General features: G+C 30.8%; 1 protein-coding gene across 1 annotated transcript; it reads right to left on the bottom strand.

The window, feature by feature from the left end:
* Positions 1-6,525: 6,525 nt before the first annotated feature.
* On the bottom strand, positions 6,526-12,957 carry LOC114178542 (lipoxygenase 6, chloroplastic). Its single transcript, XM_028064520.1, has 9 exons — positions 12,510-12,957; positions 11,349-11,626; positions 11,013-11,250; positions 10,559-10,891; positions 10,378-10,463; positions 10,166-10,273; positions 9,774-10,075; positions 9,392-9,658; positions 6,526-7,375 (listed from the first exon to the last, which is right to left on the bottom strand). Exons 1-9 carry the CDS (start codon positions 12,886-12,888, stop codon positions 6,616-6,618), a joined length of 2,751 nt encoding a protein of 916 aa, XP_027920321.1. The 5' UTR covers positions 12,889-12,957; the 3' UTR covers positions 6,526-6,615.
* Positions 12,958-19,901: the final 6,944 nt, after the last annotated feature.

Raw genomic sequence — 19,901 nt, 5'->3', positions numbered from 1 at the left:
TTGATCTTTCTATGCTTACTTCTTGTAGTTGCTTATTGTATGTAACGTAAAAAATTGGTTGAAAATTTGATTCTTTATTTTGAGATAAAGAGAACAATAAGGAGAAATAATAGTAAAATAAGATTATAGAAGTAGCTAGAAAAGGAAAGACAAGAGTAGGAAGTGTCGTCCACTTCCATTTAAATTCTAGAAGGACAAATAGAGCAAATGGCAGCCCCCGAAAGTGTAGGTGGAACAGGGAATCAAAGTGCTTTTGGATACGAGACTTGTTAAGCTTATGCATGGATATAAGACATGTTAAGTTTATTATGTCGACTTAGTATACTTGCTGAATAAAAATCACCACCTAACATGTGCCCTTGGACTACTACTATGATTACAATGATGATTCCAACGATTACTTTGAAGATGTTGACAGGACTCAGTCGCATCGTCCTACGCCACACCTCCTATCCCTTTTTTATTTTTATTCAATGTGAGAATGTTGTGTACACTTTCACTATTTGGTTTTTTTGATATCATTATATAGTTTTTACTTCCAAGAAATACGCAAACATAAATTTATAATTGGCCAATCAATCTCTTCTTGTTATATTATATAATGTTAAAGTTTTTCAAATTATGATTTCGGAAATTAAAATGTCGAGTTTCATGGTTTTGTATATTGTGAGCTAAAGTAGTATATTGTGATTTTGAAGAATTGTGCTTCTCACACTTTTTGGAGTAATTAGGAAAACTAGAGTAAATTTGGGACATGTAAACTTTTAAAGCACAAATGTATGATTTGATTTTACAATATTATGCTTTAAAATTCTAGACAAATCACGTGCAACAATTTTTTAAACAAATAAGAACTTGTGAGATTTGTTTTGATTTTAATTGTATGATATTATATACATACATACCAAAAAATCAATGCATGCATTGGTTCTGGTGCATTGTTTATGGTGATTCATATTTGCACACATATTAATACAATTATGAATCAAAATATATATATATATATATATATATATATATATATATATATATATATATGTATATATATATATATATAATTTTATTTTTGTGAATGTATTTCCTAAAAAACTTATTAATATTATTTTCGAACAAAAAATATTATGTTTCTATATATAGTTTTGAACGAAAAATATTATGATCTTGTGTTTAATATATGACATAATATTAATATATTTTATTAATATTCTTCAAAAATTTCTTGACACTATTTGTTTTATACAACTTTACGCTTTAGACAAACTTAAGTAATGACATACTAATCAAGAAAATAAATACATGAGTTATTATATATATATATATATATATATATATATATATATATATATATATATAATTTTATTCTAGTAAATCTATTTCCTAAAATATTTATTAATATTATTTTTGAACAAAAATTATTATGTTTCTATATATAGTTTTGAATGAAAAATATTATGATTTTCTTTTTAATATATGACACAATATTAATATATTTTATTAATATTCTTCAAAAAAATTATTGACACTATTTGTTTTATACAACTTTACACTTTAGACAAACTTAAGTAACGACATACTAATCAAGAAGAAATAAAGAGTCTAGATTCTCTACTGGTTCTTTTGGTGTCGTCCTCTACTGAGCATTAAAAATACATTGTATTGGTATTTTAAATATCTTTTTAATATATTCGTCAAAATTAATAGTAATTAATGTATTACAGAGACACAGTAGAGAAACAACACAGATAAAACCAACAAAGAATCCAAATTCAAAAATAAATACATTGAGCTATTAGATGCTACATACAGAATAAAAGAGCATTTAATATTGCATGAAGTGCATTTAATGCATCATTTACAATTGAGCTAATCAGATGCAAGAATGACATCCGAAAACGTTGAAGTTGCTTAAGAGCTAAAAAATAATTTACAATGACTATTTCTCTTCAATGTCGATTTACATCCATTCAATAACAAGAAGAAGAAAAGCAAATAATACTTTACACAATGCAAAAACACCTAAAAGTTATATGTCCTTAGAAGCTTCATAGAGAACATTGTTTGTGTTCACTTAACAAACTTGAAGAGAGTGGATAAACCTTACACATGTTGATGATATTACTCTCTAGTGAACACCCTTATGATCTATTGATCACTATTCAAATGATTTATCCATCTTAGACAGGAGTGGTTGCTTAACAAAGAATAATCAATTATTAGTTAGGAGTGACTACTAATGATGAGTTGAATTATGGACGGAACATATATTTTTAGATGTTACAATATCTAGATTTTACAACACTTAATTTTAAATTTATTTTTATATTTTCAAGTTTTCTACAAAGATAAATTATTTTTACAAAATTTATTGTACAAAATTATCAATAAAATTATATCTTTGGTTTTCTTTAAAAAAAAAATAACAAATCTCAATTCTTCAGAAATCAAATCATAGCCAATGTTTCCAAGGGCTTGAGAACAAAATGAAGGATAAATTTGGCAATCTAATAACTTAATTCTAACAAGATATAATAAACCTCGCTTTTCCTGTAGTTAGTTGACACAAAATTGTATATTTTTGGTTGAACAGTGCGAGTTAGGAAAAAAATTCGGATATTAGATGATTTGAAGTATAATGCCAACTTTTCTTTACAACAATATGTCGAACTAGGCACGAGAACGATCATAATTACCCAGGATTTATTACCATTTTTTTTATATCGATTGATCATGTAGTTTAAATTAATTTCTAAATGACATATTGCACCGTATGACCTATCGACATCCCTAGCTAAACCTTCAGGCGGTCCAAGGATAAGCGATCGAAGGCCACCCGCTACAGACGGATAATCCCTTGGGTTGTTGATATGACAATTTATCTGGAGTGATTTTAAGGAGCCCATGACCCGAGTGGTCATAGACGTTCATTCTAGTGGAACTTTGTCGCCATAATTATGAAGGCTTCGACAGCACGCACGGCCCTTCGGTCGGGCGACTGCATCAAAACTAGACCTGTAAATTAAAGTAATAGAAGTCAATAATCAAGTTTAAAAAACAATTGAGCCATAATTAAGAAAACCTTAATCATAGGCCCATATCAAACACTATAAATAGAACCCAAGGTAAATTGGTAAGGACTTTTACTTCGCATTTATTACAACATTAATTGCATTTATCCGAACAAACTTGAACTGACTTAAGTATCAGAGTCTTGTAGACAGGTACCTCGATTGTCTGGAAAACCGAGCGGAAAAGAGCGAAAGGAGATCGAACGGTGTAACGTCCCATTTAAAATATAACATAATTAAATGAAACATTACACAAAATAGTAATAGAAGCAAGGTCCTGGAGTATGAACACTACTCCTTACAGTTGTCCAAAAGAAAACAAGAAATGACCTAAGGCACACCACAATGCCAGTAACAAAGTGTAATAGTAGCCCCACAATATTTCAAAATAAGGCCCAATGACAAGAAAATACATGGGCCATAGCCCTAAAAGAAACTCAGATGAACATGATCCAACCTAGATGGCTACGCAGCAGAATCACCATTTCCCAGTTGACCACGAGTATTTCTCGCATCTGCTCACATCAACAAGTTGATGATCATCACAAAAGAGAAAACCACACCAGACAAAACATACAACAAATAAAAGGGTAAGTTAGAGAGAAAATCAGTTTATCATATAGTTATATACAATCCCCATAATCCAAAATGCATATGCCACACAATCATGTTATGACTTACACACAATACACTAAGACTCAGACACGACTCATCCGAATATATATAATTAGTCGGATTCAGTGGGTGCTTGCACTTGTGGTGGACTTCCCTGCTCTACCGAGATGCTCTACCAAGCTAAATGTTACAATGTTTCATCCCCCCCACACAAGGTTAGCCCTTAATGAGTTTCAGGCCTCCTGCTACTTCCACCACTAGAGTCAGTACGGTTTATGTGAGACTAATTGACTATTTAGAGTGTCGGGAAGCAACCTTACCTTGAATCCTTACTAAATTATATAGATGGGGCACCACCATGAACTCCCACTAACAGGGGTCATGGAATTACGTCCCGACCAACTGAGGCACCACCATGAGATCTCACCTAGAGACCCATGGGATTACGCCTTAACCAATGAGGCACCACCACGAAACTATCGTGGAATTATGTCCTAACCAAACCATCAACATATTCCATTATTCAATATAATCTTTATACTCATACTCAATCCATGATCACATATATAACCAACCATTCATTCATATTTCATACTAAGATCATGCCAAACTCAACATTCACCACCCATAAACCATCTTTACTCATGCATATTCACCCCTCTCATGCTTTAATATAGTAATTCAATCAAACATATGCCAAACATCCAAGAACAAAGAGATATCAAAACAAGTACGCACTCTCGCCCAACTCCTCGTTCAAATAGAAAGGTCTCGCTCAGGCGAGAGGGACTCTCGCTCAGGCGAGCTCCTTTCGCCTAGGCGAGAGCTCGAAAAGTGGGAACAGGGTCTTCGCGTCCTCTCGCTTAGGCGAGACCTCCTCGCCTGAGCGAGATGGGCTCTCGCTCAAAAGTAGGGGCACGTCGCCTGAGCGACAGTTTGCACAGGTTCTAGGGAGCAGTCTCTAATATTCTCGCTTAGACAAGAGTGGCTCGCCTGGGCGAGGTTATCCGGGTTCTCCACTGTTCCCGCGTGCAGAGATAGCCATTTCAAACCAAAGTAGTGGTTCTAACAGTTCTCCCATAATGATAACGTAAATCAAGCATCCCAAACCAAGAAAACAAGACCAAAACACCAGGACAATCGAATAAAAAAAAGAACCCTAGCTTCCTTTACTTGGAAAGGGGCTAATATTAGACTTTGACCCTTAAGCCAATGAACCGAGTAGCTCTAAGAGTAGATTCACGAACTGGAACAACGACATAGAAAGAATGACAGGATTACTATTCTAAACCCTAATAGAAATCACGAAAACAAACTCAGAATAGAAGGAGTACGGTTCAAGGACCAACTTACATGAGACGAGGTGAGCTTTGAGCTAGCATGAACAAGCCAAAACCAAACCCTAGCAGAGTTCTGTTTTAGGGGAAAGAATAGAGTAAGGTGGTTGTCCTTTGCAAAGTGGCAGAAATGAGAGGGGTTAGGCTGCCTTAGGGGCTTTGGACACCCTATGAGTCAGCCTTAGACCCAACTGTTTTGGGGCAGCCCTTAAACATAAGGGCAGAAAATAATGGACCTTACAAACGGGAGCTAAAGAAAGGAGATCGAATGGTAGAAACTGTAAGGAAGAAAGAGTAAAGAGGAATTGAGTATTTTTAGATAGGTGTTAGGTCCCTGTGTCCAAAACACATATAATTAAATGTTATTAATTTCATTTATGAATTTAGAAGAAAAAAAAGCTTGAAGAAAGTTCGTGGAGACCACAAAAAAGTGACAACCTTAAACCACCACTATGAAGGAAAAACGAAAGGAACAGGACAAAGAAAAATGAAGAGAGAATCGACAGGTACAAGAAATTGGATAAGGTGGTGAAGTGGGTCTGGATGTAGACACGCTTTTCTGATAATTTAAAAAATTGCATTTTATCATTAAATTAAACTATGTATCTATTTTATTACTGAAATTTTTCAAATCAAATTGACATATGATTTGTTAAAAAAGATATATTATGACTTTTATGAAATATACTTAGTTTGAATACAAAATACAAATATGAAGAATAATTTATAATTTAAAGATGAAAAACACATTTAATTGTTATATACTTGTGAAAATTTGTATATCAATATATGTGTCAATTTTTTTTATAGTAAAAATTTATTAAAATATAAAATAATTTAAATAATTTTTTATTATAACAATTATTTAAATTAAACAAGTAGTTATTAAAAAGATAAAATTAGAAAATAATGTTTCTTATAAATAATTATTTAAAAAAAATTACTAAAGAATAAAAATGAAAAAGGAAATGTGTACAAAAAGATGGATATCATATATATATATATATATATATATATATATATATATATATATATATATATATATATATATATATATATATATATATATGCGTATGATTTTGCATGTCCCTACTGTTCGTTGTCTGATGCAACCACCAACGCTCTTTACCTTAATGCTCTTATCAGCCTTTGACAGTAATACACCCGTACTCGTGGGACACGAAGAAAAGAATTTGCATGTGCTTCTTTTATGCAAAAATTCCACTACTGTTTGGACAAATGAGATTCTGGAATGTTTAAGCTTCTCAAAACATCCTCTATATATAAAATATTTGTTTATTATGAATAGAGACATATTTTCTTTTGTGTATATCTACATTTTTATTATATTAAAGTAATATAATTTTACTAGAACAATTTAAAAAATGATATTTATTTTTAGGTGAACAAAATATGTTGTTATTTTTAAGTAAAGCTTTATCAAAGAAAAAAAATGTTTTTATTAGTTGAAACATAAAACTATTTAATTAAATATGAGAAGAAAACAATTAAAAAAACTATATCTCTTTTATTTAACGGCATAAGTTGGAGTTTAGGGTGAATAAATATGATTTCCACTAATACGGTGTGAATAATGATCATATAGATATGCTGTTGGGAATTCCACGACCTGTTACTCCGGGTCCTGACGAGCGAAGCAAGAGTTCATAGGGAGGGACACCTGCACCACTTCGGTTTTTCAAACGGGTGTCTTTGTTTCTTGCATTTATTATTTCCTCAATTTCCTCCAGTTTAGCAGAAAATTTATTAAACAATTGGAGGATTTGATGGTCATTGATCCAGTGATTATGCAGAGGGTTAAGCTGACCCAAATACTCTTCATCCGGGGAATGAGTTGAAAGTGTGTCCTGAACAGCCATTACTTTGGTAGCTTGAAGTTGAGTAGGCAGTGATGACAGGAAAACAAGTTGAGGATTCTGAATAAACTTGTCAAATTCCGGATCGTTCTCCTGTGGGATCAGTTTTCTCACGAGGGTAGGGCGGTTAGGAACGTATCCTCCAAAGGGGTATTGTCCAAAATTAATGGCTGCATGTTGGCCTGAAGCGACCCATATCATTGTTGTAAGTATACCAGATAGGTCCTGTTGGGTATCGAGTTTAGGCCACCAGGGTTCATCTTTTTTGTCACAGTGACCCTTTAACTTGATTTCACTCCACCATGCTTGGAGTTCAACATCAGATGTCACTGAATTTGATTCGGAGTAGAAGTGTCCAACATAAGATTCTACCCATTCTTTTATGGCAGACCAGATCAAGAGTCCATCTGCAGCATAAGGGTAGTCTTCAATCACCAGTTTTACACCACAGGGCATTGAAGGGTCTTCTACAGCCATGCCCCTGAAAAAAAGGACACGATTATAAACGGAACCAATTTACTTATCTAACATATGTTTCATAGTTAAAAAGTCATCATACTTTCATCTATGACTATAGCTTTTCAATTTTTACTTTATTTTACTTGTTCTGTTTGTATATATCTTTTCATTTAATAATTTAAATGAAATGGACATATTGATACATTTTTTTTTTTACTTTTTAATGTTTACTTAAAAAATTCGGTTATTAAATAAACATTTCATATCAATTTAATTGTGTATAACATTGGTCATCAACCAAGTTGAAGAGTTAATATCTCCTAAGCATCAAACTCGATTTACTTGATTGTACTTTGGACATAACACATGCTTGTTTTCATAGCAAACTGGTACAGAAATACCAATTTACATAGGACTCCGAAACAGTACAACACCATAAACACTATAAACACTACAACCTATAAGTTACTGGAGAGCTTGGTCTCTCTCTTTCCCAGATTTCTCTTCTGCCCCATCCCCCTTTTTTCTCCTACCCTTGCCCTCTAATAAAAGATTTCAATTGCTTAAATGGTTAAAAGATTGTCATTTGCATGTCAATGCACAATACATGCAATGGTACATTCAACTCACTATCCACTACACATCTCACTTCAGCAACCACCAATATCAAACAACGATGGAAGTTCACTTTCTAATACACGTTTAATAGTAATATTCTATCATACTCAATTTAATGTTTGTTTTTACAACTGTATTTTGACATCACAAGAGCCTAAACAACCCCTATCATAGCCTTTTTATCAACATGTTAGATCTTCTACAAATATTCATAGATATCAACAACAATGTCATGTTAGTCAATCTAGTCTTTCATCATCTCTAATGTTCGGATATATAGACCATCGTCATAATATGTCTGCTCAATCTCCATAACAAGTTCTCTACCCATAATATTTTTCCATCCCAATCGAATATCTTTTTTCAATCTATCAAATATGTTTGTCAGTTCTACAATAACACCACTCTCAACACATAATCCAATACTATCATGGATTGTTATCGACCTATATTCTGTTTGCAAAGGTTTGACAATGCAAGTGGGAGGATGAAAACGAAGACAATAGCAATGACAATACAAGTAAGGAGGATAAGAATGAAGACAATGGCAATGACGAAGATGTTAATATACATGTACATATACACGTGTTGCATTACAACATTAGAGAATTATTAAACATGAACCACGTCAAAGACCTAAATAATGCCGATAAAAAAAAAAGATCAAAAACCTAAATAATAAACAAGATCAACTTGTGGCACAAGTTTTCACAAATATATATTTTTTTTTCAGTTTCTCTTAACATTTTTTATTATCTATATTGAATAGTATTTAGTATTTGTTTTACATGACCAACAACCTTCTTCACTCATTTTTTTAATTTTCCCATACTCTATCCAATCGATATCAAATTGTTATTTATTAAGTAAAATTCTTAAATAAACAACATCTAAAAAGATTTTGTGACACTGTCATCCTTCCATGTCCAGTATCAACTAAAATAAATATACAAAAACAAAAAATAAAATAAAATAAAACAAAAAACATAAGAAAAAGGATCGCGTATAAAAAAAAGAAAAAAAAACTAAAGTTGCACTTACATGTACAATTTCAGTGGAAAAAAAAAACAAATTAAAGTCATTTTGTCAATAATGACTTCGACAACGCTGAAAATTAAGTATCTAAAATAACGTATTTGAGCATTACTTCTTCAGTGTGAAGTCATTTATTGGAGTATGAGTTCCTTAATACAAAGTCTTTTCTTCCAAGTATGACTAATCCATATGGATATTTTTCTTTCAAATTTATCTATTTCTGTAAATTTCAAAATAAATTGAAGCACTTTGGTAAATTTGCCATACTAGTATGTTATGTGATATGACCAAAAGTTAAAATAATAGCAAAGTGATGTTACTAATAAGTAGAAAATGACAAGAAAGGCAGATTTAAAAGCGGGGGTTCGCTCAAAATCAGTATTACCTCCGAATAAGATCTGCTGGCAGTGACTCCATATCAAATCGCCACAGGTTCTTGTAAGCTGCAGAACTAAGTTCCATGGCATACTTTCCTGGACTGAACGAAGCTTCAATAATACCGCCTCCGTTTATCAGATTTTGCCGAGCAAGCGCGTTAATTTCTAATGTGTAGCGCATATGAGGGTGTAACAGCTTGTAAATTGGATGCATTGAGCTTAGCTGTCTATGAGTAGCAATAATATATGGCTCCATGCATGCATGAGTCCTCAACCTGCACATTACAAATTTCCACTGTATATTACTCTTAACCAAATGCACTATTTCTTCCCAATTAAGTCGTTCATGAATTTAAAGTCAATCTAGATTTCCACGAAAAGTTGTCTTACCAATGATTTACTAGTTGGTGGACGCCAGCATCATTTGAGCATACATGAGCTTTTGCCAACTTCCAAATCCAGTGTGTAGTGGCATCATGGCCTTCGGTGTAAACTCTTTTGTTTTCTGGGGAAGAGTGCGTTTTAGGAAGTGAAAGCTCAATTGCTATAGGGCGAAGAATGCCAGCCTTTGTATAGAAGAGAATTGTCCGAGAGGCATAAGCTTTCCTCCCAGGTAAAGCGTTCATCTTCTTGATGAAGGGCAAGAGCATGTCATGGTAATCAAGGATAAACAGTCTCTTTTCCTCAATAGCCTAATAATACAACATAATACAAAAATTATTGGTAACAAATTTCTGTTGCATAACCAGGTCAAGCTATGTAGCAGCAGAAATATAGAGAACCTGTTCCAAGCTCATTCCACTAAGTTCTTGCTCTAGAAGCTCCTTTGTTATTGCAGATTCAGGAGGCCCATAGAGAGCAGGATCCAGATTGCTGCGGATGGGGAATTCCTGTGGAAAACAGAGAGAACTGCTAAAGAAACCACAGAAAAACACCTGATACTCCTAGACAGGTAAAATTATTACATAATTCAAGACAAGCATTATAAAACTACCTTCAACAGCTCAATATTCACTGGATTAACCCCTGCTAAGGTCTGTCTTGCAAATTCATTGTCCCGCAACCAAGAAAATTTATCCCCTGGAACCATAAAGAGTGAACAAAGTTAAAATAAATGCTGTTTTCGGTGAAAACGGTGAAAACAAGGTTGTGTTGCATTTTATGCACTAGCATACCTTTTATAACAGAAGGAATTTCATATTTCAACAATCTCTCTCCAGCACTCAGGACCCGTTTCATCATCTTGCCAACCAGGAGATTTTCCACTACCCCTTTGCTCTCTTCATCTCTCAACAGAACACCCTCGATATAAAGCTTGTCAATGTCGGAGAAGCACTTGAAAGGAATGTCTGAACTCGACAGTGTGGCGGCGAGCGAGGGCAATAGATTGTGGAACAGAGCTTTCAACCTCCCAGCGGAGAAAGTGTTCTGCTTGATCTCCTCAAAAGTTTCATCCCGAGGTACATAAACCGGATGAGGCTTCTCAATTCTACTCTCAGACAGTGGATCTAATTGATTTGATTGGCACCCATTACACGCCCCATCAGACATGCTATTTGTTCATTCATTCATTCCAAAACCCAACACAAAAAGTAACCCATAAAAGAAAGCAAATTTTATGAAGAGTACCAGAGAGAGTGGGAGGTCTGCCAGTCCTACAACGACGAGGATAAGGCCTCTCGTGACCCCCAAGGACAGGCCTCGCAAGCTCCTCGTCCTTATCAGGGTTGCCCAAGTCATTGTACGTATCATAATCATAGATTCTTTCATGCTGCTTTCTTAAGCCCTGCTGGTTACCCCTTACGCTTAGCAAATCCTCACGCCGAAGATCTTTGATACCAGCTGGTGTTTGTGACGGTAAGTATGCCTGTCTCGTTAGAGTTCGTAATTAGAAAGTTTACCGGTAGATTTTGGTTCTTGATCATCATGCAACAAATTTGAAAAGAGGGTTCAGTTGTGACTCACTTGGTTATTGAATATGATTCTGCTTTCAGGGTTGTCATTTCGGGAATGAATCCAGGTGTTTGCTGGGAAGAAAACGGGTCCTCCTCTGAAGCCATGAACGATGATCTCCACAAGGTAGAACTCTTTCCCGTGAAGATTAGTGATGAGAACTGCACCCGGGCATCCAAACTCACTTGGGACGCTGAAATCAGCAGTGTACTCCACAATGTAAGATACGTTCGACGGCTTCGGTATCCACCCTTTCACGTAGCTTTGCACGCTTTTCCCAGAATTAGTAACTGAACAACGATAAAACAAACAAATAGCTGGAATCACAAAAGGACAATAGTACCCACTTAAAGGGTAAATACAACACTGTCTCGTCTATGTTATTTCTTACTTCATTTAGTTACTTTTTATTCCATTCAGTAAAAAGCGAAAAACAGTGAAATTACTTTTTAATTTAAGGAAGACAATTTAATTTAATTAATAATTTGCGATTAATTGTTTGCGAATTTAATTGATGTGATTACCATATCATCTAACCATATATTGTAATATAGCTGATTTTTATAATAATTATTTTAAAGGTATATCCATTTTTAGGTTAGGAAATGTGACTCAAGCCCAAGGAAGAACTCAAAGATAAGTCCTAGTTAATATTCACCTCACTTGAAAGATAAAAGGGAGGTTTTGAACATATTTAACAATAGAAGACTGCCATCCTCTCCTCACATTAGTTCCTTACTGTATATATCTATTCTAAGAGCATTTCCACCTAATCAAGTATATAAAAACTGTATCAATAGTAATGTCATAATATGCTAAATAAAATATTTGATCACTGCTGGAAATATTAAAAAAATAAAAAGGTGTTTTGATCGCAGATCAGCCGAGGTAGACCAAACAAGTTTTCCCTTTTGTACGCCTCATGCTTCTCGTCGAACAAGACGACATGAAACCAAATCAAGGAAAAAAGCTTGCTGCTGTTTTGCGCAAACCAGTACTCTCGTGTGTGCGGCAAAAAGTTCAGAAAGTGAAATAACCAATGATAGTAAAAAGTCGATGTCGGTGTTGAACTCGCGATCTCTCGCGACAACCTTAGACACAAAAATTAATATTAAAAAAAAAAGTAAGAAGAAAGAGTTGAAGTTGAGAAACAGGAGAAAGTAAGTAAGTAACCAGGGTCGATGTCGTGGCTAATGAGTTGAATCTTGATGCCTTGACCAACGCCGTTGACCAAGTACTCCCACTGATCGCCAAGTTTTTCACCGATCTTCTCCTTCATCTTCTTCTTTATTGTCACCACCGCTCTCACTTTTAGCCCTTCGTCAACGCCGGAACTAGGTTCCATTGGCCCCTTCTTCTCCCTCATCTCTTTACTGTCCAACGAAGTCGTCGTCATCGTCTGGCTCTGGTCTCCACCGCCGACAGTCGCTTGGACCTGCACGCTCCGGCGCGCGGAGGGCGGGAACTGGATGCTCCGGAGGCGGTTGAGAGCGACTTGCGGCGGAGATGGGCGGAGGGAGAAGTTTGAGTGGAGAGGCTTGAGCGGCAACATTGTGAGTTGTCTTTTTTTTTTGGACTGACGAATCGGAGATGGCCGTATGTATCCTCCTGCAACCCACTCTACAAATGAGAGAAGCTACGCTCTACCTTTCTATTTTAAGTTTAAGTTTTTTCTTTTAAAAAAATATATATTTATTTAATTTTTATTTAAAAATTTTAAAATCATATTAATTATTACTTTTAATTACAAAACTACTTTAATTAATTTAAATAAGTATTTATTGTGTGAGTAAGAAAATAAAATAAAAAATTGCATAATTATTTTACCATATTGAATTTTGTTTTCGTAAAACATTGTTAAAACATAAATAATAAAGAATGAAAGAGGTATAATATAATAACTTATCAATAATGACTTCCTCGTGAGTCGTGACAAATACCACTGATTTTTTTTATCCATTCACTTTTTTTTCCTCACATCACTTGCTATGTAATATTAATATTAATATTAATATTATTAATTATATTACAGCTCAATTATTTAGTCCTTTAATTTATTAGTCGGTTTATTTTAATATTTTTTTTTTCAATTTTGATTCTTTAAATTTTTTGTAAAGAGTTCGATATGATGATTTTATTATTTTTATTCAATTTAATTATTTTATTTATTAAGACGATTTAAACTAAATTATTAATTAAATTTAATTACAATTTATATATATATATATATATTAAAATAGTTTTTTATAATTTATATATTAAATTATTTCATTTAAATATTAAAATTATTTTATTTTTTACGATCATTTAAATTCTCAAATTTTTTAAAATTAAATAAAATTATTTTAATATGTATATATAAATTACAAATAAACTTAATTATTAATATTATTTTAAATTAAAGAAAAAAATTAGACATCTTAAAAAAATATTAAATTAAATAAAAAATAATAATCAAATTAAAAGACTAAATTAATTAAAGAATAAAAAAATGAACTAAAATAATAAATTAAAGAACTAAATTAATAATTAAGCCTCGTGATAATTTCATGTAACTCTCTGAATTTCTATACTAATAAGTTTGTATTTAGTGAAGATAAGAAATATTGCATGCTTAACTATTTATTCATCTCTCTATTTTTAGTGTATATTATTTCTTATGTTCCAGTCTGCTGTGATGGAGTATCCCGGGAACTAGAGCGGCGATGGGCTCCCAAAAATTTTGATTTTTTTTATATTATAGATAATATATTGTAAATTAATTATAATTAAAATATTTTTTTATACTATATAATATTTAATATTAATAAATAATAAAATAAAAACTCAAATATAATAAAAAGAATAAAAATATTTATTAAAATATTTTTTATTTTTTTATTATGTTGTTGGTTTTTTATAAATTATTCTTATTTTTCATTCTTATCTATTTTTTTTTTTTTTGAAGAGAAAAAAAAATTATTATTTTTATTCTTATTTCACTATCATTTCATTTGATAGTGAAATATTAATTTAATAATTTATTTAACAAATCTCTTGTATATTAATTTTTTATTTTATGACCATAAAACAAAAATTGTTGTACTATGTGTTTTTATTTTATAACTAGATTTTAGTGAGTAAGAGAATGTTAGTTTAAAATTTCAACTTCAATACTTTATTATTGATACTCCTAACCATCAAGATTTGAAGAATTTATCAACCATGCTTGAATTATGTCAATCCTGGACAAGAACATGAAAGTCAAGGACATTATACTTGATTGATCATTTAATTCGTCTTATTTTAACTCTTTCGGTCTCTACAACTACAACATAAATATAATTTTTTGCAATGAAAATTATCAAAACAAGATTATAAAATAGAATGGAAGATGAATTTCATATCGACAACATGATTATTTACATTGAAAAAGAAATAACTGAAAATTTTAGCTATGATTCAATTATTGATGAGTTTAGGGATGTAAAGGAACGAAGAACAATCTTTTATATATGTGTGATTTTTTTTAGTTATCGTTATATTAAATTATGTATTCATTTTTATTATGTTGTGATAATAATTAAATATATAAATTTTGGATCTATTATTTTGACTCTTCCGACGAAGTTGGTTAAGACTGTCACTGCACAACTCTATTTATTTCTCTTTGTGTTTCGTTGAATTATTTGGAAAAAGTGAAAAAAAAAATAAAAAGTAGAACATTAGGTGGGTTTGCAGAATAGAGAAATTGAAAGGTTGAGAGTACATTTTGCTTTTATATTTCAAACAAAGAAAAACAACTGTGTGCTTTTGAGATTGTGGGATAGTTAATCTCGTAGTCATTAAAAAATTCAAAAGTTCATGTTTTGTGACGGTTTAATATCAAAAATAATCAATGATCAATGTATAATAAAATAAAGGTAGTCTTTTAATTAAAATTAAAATTAATCATTATTTAATTTTTTGTTATTATCTTTCTTAAATAAAGCATTCCTAATTATTTTTTAATTTATCATTGGGTATTGCTAACCAGTGGGAATTAGTTAAGGATAATTAATACATATTGAATTTTATAAAATTGCATAATTGAGTATTGTATTAAATGAAATCTGACCTAATAATCATTAATGCCATTTTTTTATTTAAAGGACAAAAATGTCATAAATTTGTACAAGTGTGTTTCATATTTTATTTAATACTTATCAATAAAAGTTAAAAAAATAATAAAATAATAAAATAACATTATCTTAATGTTGCTAAAAATTAAACATAATTAAACACAAGAAAATTTAAATCAATAGAAAAAACAACAAAAAAATAGTGTTAAATATCTAAAAAATTTACAAAAAAAAAAAAACACACACGATTTGAAGCATTCACAAAAAGAATCTTAAGTGTCAAAAAAAATTCTTACCTTTTAGTAAAGACCTTAAAAATTTCAAAGTTCTTGTTTTGTATTATTAAGTTATTGTTTAAAAATGTATTTAATAATTCTAACTTTCAATGTAAAAATGATATAATCAATACATATTAATTATTCCTTAACTAGTACCCTTAAGACACTAATTAGCATTGTCCTTTATCATTTTTAAGTGTTAAGACATTATGTGTAAAAGCATTTAAAAACTTACTTACCTAGATCATTGCAAAATATCTCTTTACATTAATTGATGTTTTTCATTCTCTTATTATTTTTTTAATGGTATTATGATATAGAAAATATGTTTGTAAGATATGTTCTTCTATTAATGATGATATATCTTTTGTTTAGAATAACACAACTCTTTTTCATAAAAAAAATTCTCTTTTATAACTCCCTTGTATATTTTTATTTTAAAAATTTATTAAAGAACCATAATGCATTAATGAGTTGAGAAGGGAGGGAATTGATTCTAATATTTCTAAAATAATTTCTATTATTTTAATTATAATCTAATAATATTCTTATTCGAAATCTTCACATTAAAGTCATTCTATAGATTAGAGGAGCTAATATCAAATTAAAATAATCTAACATTCTTTCATTCGACCTATGTAATGATTTAACATAAAACTTTAAGTGCACATTATATATTGAATTTATCAATTTATTATCCTTCATTGAATTAAGTTAAAAGATTGAATCATATTGGTTCTAAGTTAGCCAACAACAAGATTTCTTCCATGTATAACAAATTTTCTAACTTAACTTTAATTAAAATTGTAATATATGTCCTTAATGTTCCTTCAAAGATACATTATGTCATTTCACTAATAAATAATAACGTGTAACATGTAATGTGAATGACGAAATAAATAGAAATATCTATAATGAAAATCACAAGTGTCAAGCAATATAAGCATATAAGCATTGCAACCATTATATATATATATATATATATATATATATATATATATATATATATATATATATATATATATATATATATATATTCCAAAATACATTGTTTACAAAGACTTATCCATTATACCTAACATGGACAATAAATGTCTTAGGTGATAAATCTTTAGTTGTCGAATCCACTCTGATTAAGTTTGTACCAATATGCTCAATTGACACCTTTTGCTTTTTGTATTTTCTCTTTCTGATAAATACTTTAAATTCATTTGTATTGCTCCTTTTGAGTATTTATAAATTTTAGAAAAGAAAACAATTGCAGTTATCATAATAAATCCTCACTAGTTTTGTTGTACTATCAACAATACCAAATCCTATAGTAAAGTTTTGTAACTATAATGCTTGAACTTTGGCATCAAAGCATGCCAAAAATTCAACCTCCATGGTAGAAGTGGCTATCACGAATTGTTTTGCACTTTTCCATGATACCACTCCTCTAGCCAAAAGAAAAATCTATCCAAACGTGGATTTCCTTGAGTCCACACATCCAACAAAATTTGAATCCGAATAGCTAATCACCTCAAGGTTATTTGATCTTGTACATGTGAGCATGTAATCTTTCGTGCCTTGTAAATGCTTAAGAACTTTCTTTGTTGGTTTCTAGTGTTCTATTCTAGGATTGCTTTGATATTGACCAAAAATTCAATGGCAAAGCTAATGTCTGGTCGAGTACATGCTTAGGCATATATCAAACTCCCAACCACTAATGTATGAGAAATATATTTTATTTCATTTCATTCTAAGTATTTTTGGGACATTGCATTTGATTAAATTTGTCACCTTTTGTACTGGAACAGTCCCTACAACCACTTTTCTGTTATGAATCTCTCTAATACCTTACTAATAAATGATTTTAGAGACAATCCTAACAATCCTTGTCATCTGTCACAAAATATTTCTATTCTTATCACATTGGATGTCTCACTTATATCTTTCATTTCAGAATTAATAGAGAGAAAATTATTTACATCATGTAACATAGCAACATAGTTAATAGCAAGCAAAATATTATGAACATATAGGACTAAACTTACAAACTTGCTCCCACTAACCTTCATGTAGATACACTGGTCAACAATATTTTCTACAAAATCATACCTAAGTGATGGTATCATCAAACTTGAGATACCACTGCCTAGAAGCCTATTTTTGTCCATACATTAACTTCTTTACACCATGTCTTCCTTTTTTCTTTTGGGAATAAAGACTTAAGGTTGGTCCATATAAATTTCTCCCTCTAAATCAAAATTTAAAAGTGCAGTCTATACATTCATTTGGTTAAGCCTAAAATCATAAGAAGTAATCAAAGACAAAACAATTCTCAAAGAGTTTTTCTTAGAAAAAGGGAAAATGTCTCTTTGTAGGCAATACCATCTTTTTTAGTGAAACCTTTGACACCTAACCTAACTTTTTACCTTTCAATATTGCCTTTTAAGTCATGTTTTATCTTAAAGACTCATCTACAATTGACTCTTTTTAAACCTTTAGGCAATTAAACTAGATCCTATACTTTATTGTTAGCAATTGATTTCAAGTCTTCTTTCATAACATTCAACCACTTTTTTGAATTGTCACTTTTCATGATACGTTTAAAGTAGGAATGACAAAAATACTCATGATTGCGGGTATCTGTGAATAAAATCTGCGGTGGATAGTTGGTACCCCCGGGTAGTGGGCAACGAGACTTTTAATACCCATTGATAAACGGATCGAGTGAGAGTATCATACTATCCGTACCCGTAAGTATCCATTACCCACAAAATTTTTAAATTTAAATTAAATTTATTTTTTATTAAGTTAAATTTAATTAAAATTAAAATTTAATATATTTTTTATTAGATTAAATTTAATTAAAATTAAAATTAAATTTGTATTTAATTTAATTTATATTTTATTTTATAACTTTTTGTAATTTTATTTAAATTTTATTTTAAAATTTTATAAAAAATATATATTTTTTAAATATTTGCAAGTATCCACAAGTAAAAAACTCGCAAGTACTTTTTAAGCGGGTACCCAACTGTAATGAGGCAGGTAACGAACGAATTTTTTTATTGTGCGTCAGATTGTGGATAGGCACTATCCATGTCTGACCTGACCTGTTGTCATCCCTATTTAAATGAGACAAGATCCTCATCAATACTCAATTCACATTCATGTTCAAGTGAATACATAATAAAATCACTCGAAATAGTTAGTCTTCTTTGTATTTTCGTCCTTCTTGGTGTTATTTCATGTGCCTCTTCTATCACTTGTTCATTAGTGATTTGCACATTGTTTGTTGGTTCATTAACCATATGATCATCTTGTGAGTTTTGGATATCATTTTTTTGTCTCTTGTTATTTGATCGAAATACAACTAGAGGAACAACATCCTTACAAGAAACATTAGGTGAGGAATGAAGGTGTAGTTGACTCTAGAAGGGGGTGAATAGATTTTGAAACTATTTAGAATAATTTAATATAAAATATTCAATAAAAAATTGAATCAATGTTAAGTCCAATTTTAATACTAGTTCATCCAACCACATGGGCTACATATAATTCTCTTTCAAGCACGTTGCATAGGAAGTTCCATTAATCAATTCAATTAATTACAACACGAGTTTAACCTCTGTAGGTATCACGAGTATAGTCTCTCAAACACGAGTATCAACCTCTATAGGTTGCACGAGTATCAGCTTATTCAAGTTTTAAACTAAAAGAGTTCAAGCCCAAGAAAGGGAGGGTTGGATTGGACTTGTTAGAGCAAAAATCAATTAAAAATTTATGAAAACTTTTGTTTAACCTTGATTGACCAAAGAATTCAAGAACACATTGTCAACACCCAATTTCGTCCGGAAAACAATGATAAAAATAATAAACAAAAATTAATTAATTAAAGTTCAATTGAGAAAAATAAATAAAAGAATAATTAATAAAATAAAAGAAAAAGATAAAAAATATGTTTTAGTTTGAGAAAAAAATAAAAATCTATGTTTATTTTATTTATTATTATTATTATTATTATTTTATTTATTTTATTTTTAATTTAATTATGTTTTATTTATTTATTTATTTCTTTGGGCTCATTATTTTTATTATTACATTATTTTCCTTTCTATTATTATAGCTCCTTTTTTTGTTTTACGTCTCTCATTCTAGTTTAATAAAAAAACAACAACAACAACAAAAAGAAAGAAAAA

Source organism: Vigna unguiculata, chromosome 3 (assembly GCF_004118075.2).
Source record: "Vigna unguiculata cultivar IT97K-499-35 chromosome 3, ASM411807v1, whole genome shotgun sequence".
NCBI lineage: Eukaryota > Viridiplantae > Streptophyta > Magnoliopsida > Fabales > Fabaceae > Vigna > Vigna unguiculata.
Note: the sequence above shows the minus strand (reverse complement) of the source record. Positions and strands in the feature narration are given on the sequence as shown.

Coding starts and splice junctions, on each gene's coding strand:
- LOC114178542 (XM_028064520.1), bottom strand. CDS start 12,888: ATGTTGCCGCTCAAGCCTCTCCACTCAAACTTCTCCCTCCGCCCATCT. Junction 11,627..12,509: donor TAGCCACGACATCGACCCTG/GTTACTTACTTA, acceptor ATCGTTGTTCAG/TTACTAATTCTGGGAAAAGC. Junction 7,376..9,391: donor CCAGCAGATCTTATTCGGAG/GTAATACTGATT, acceptor CCTTTTTTTCAG/GGGCATGGCTGTAGAAGACC.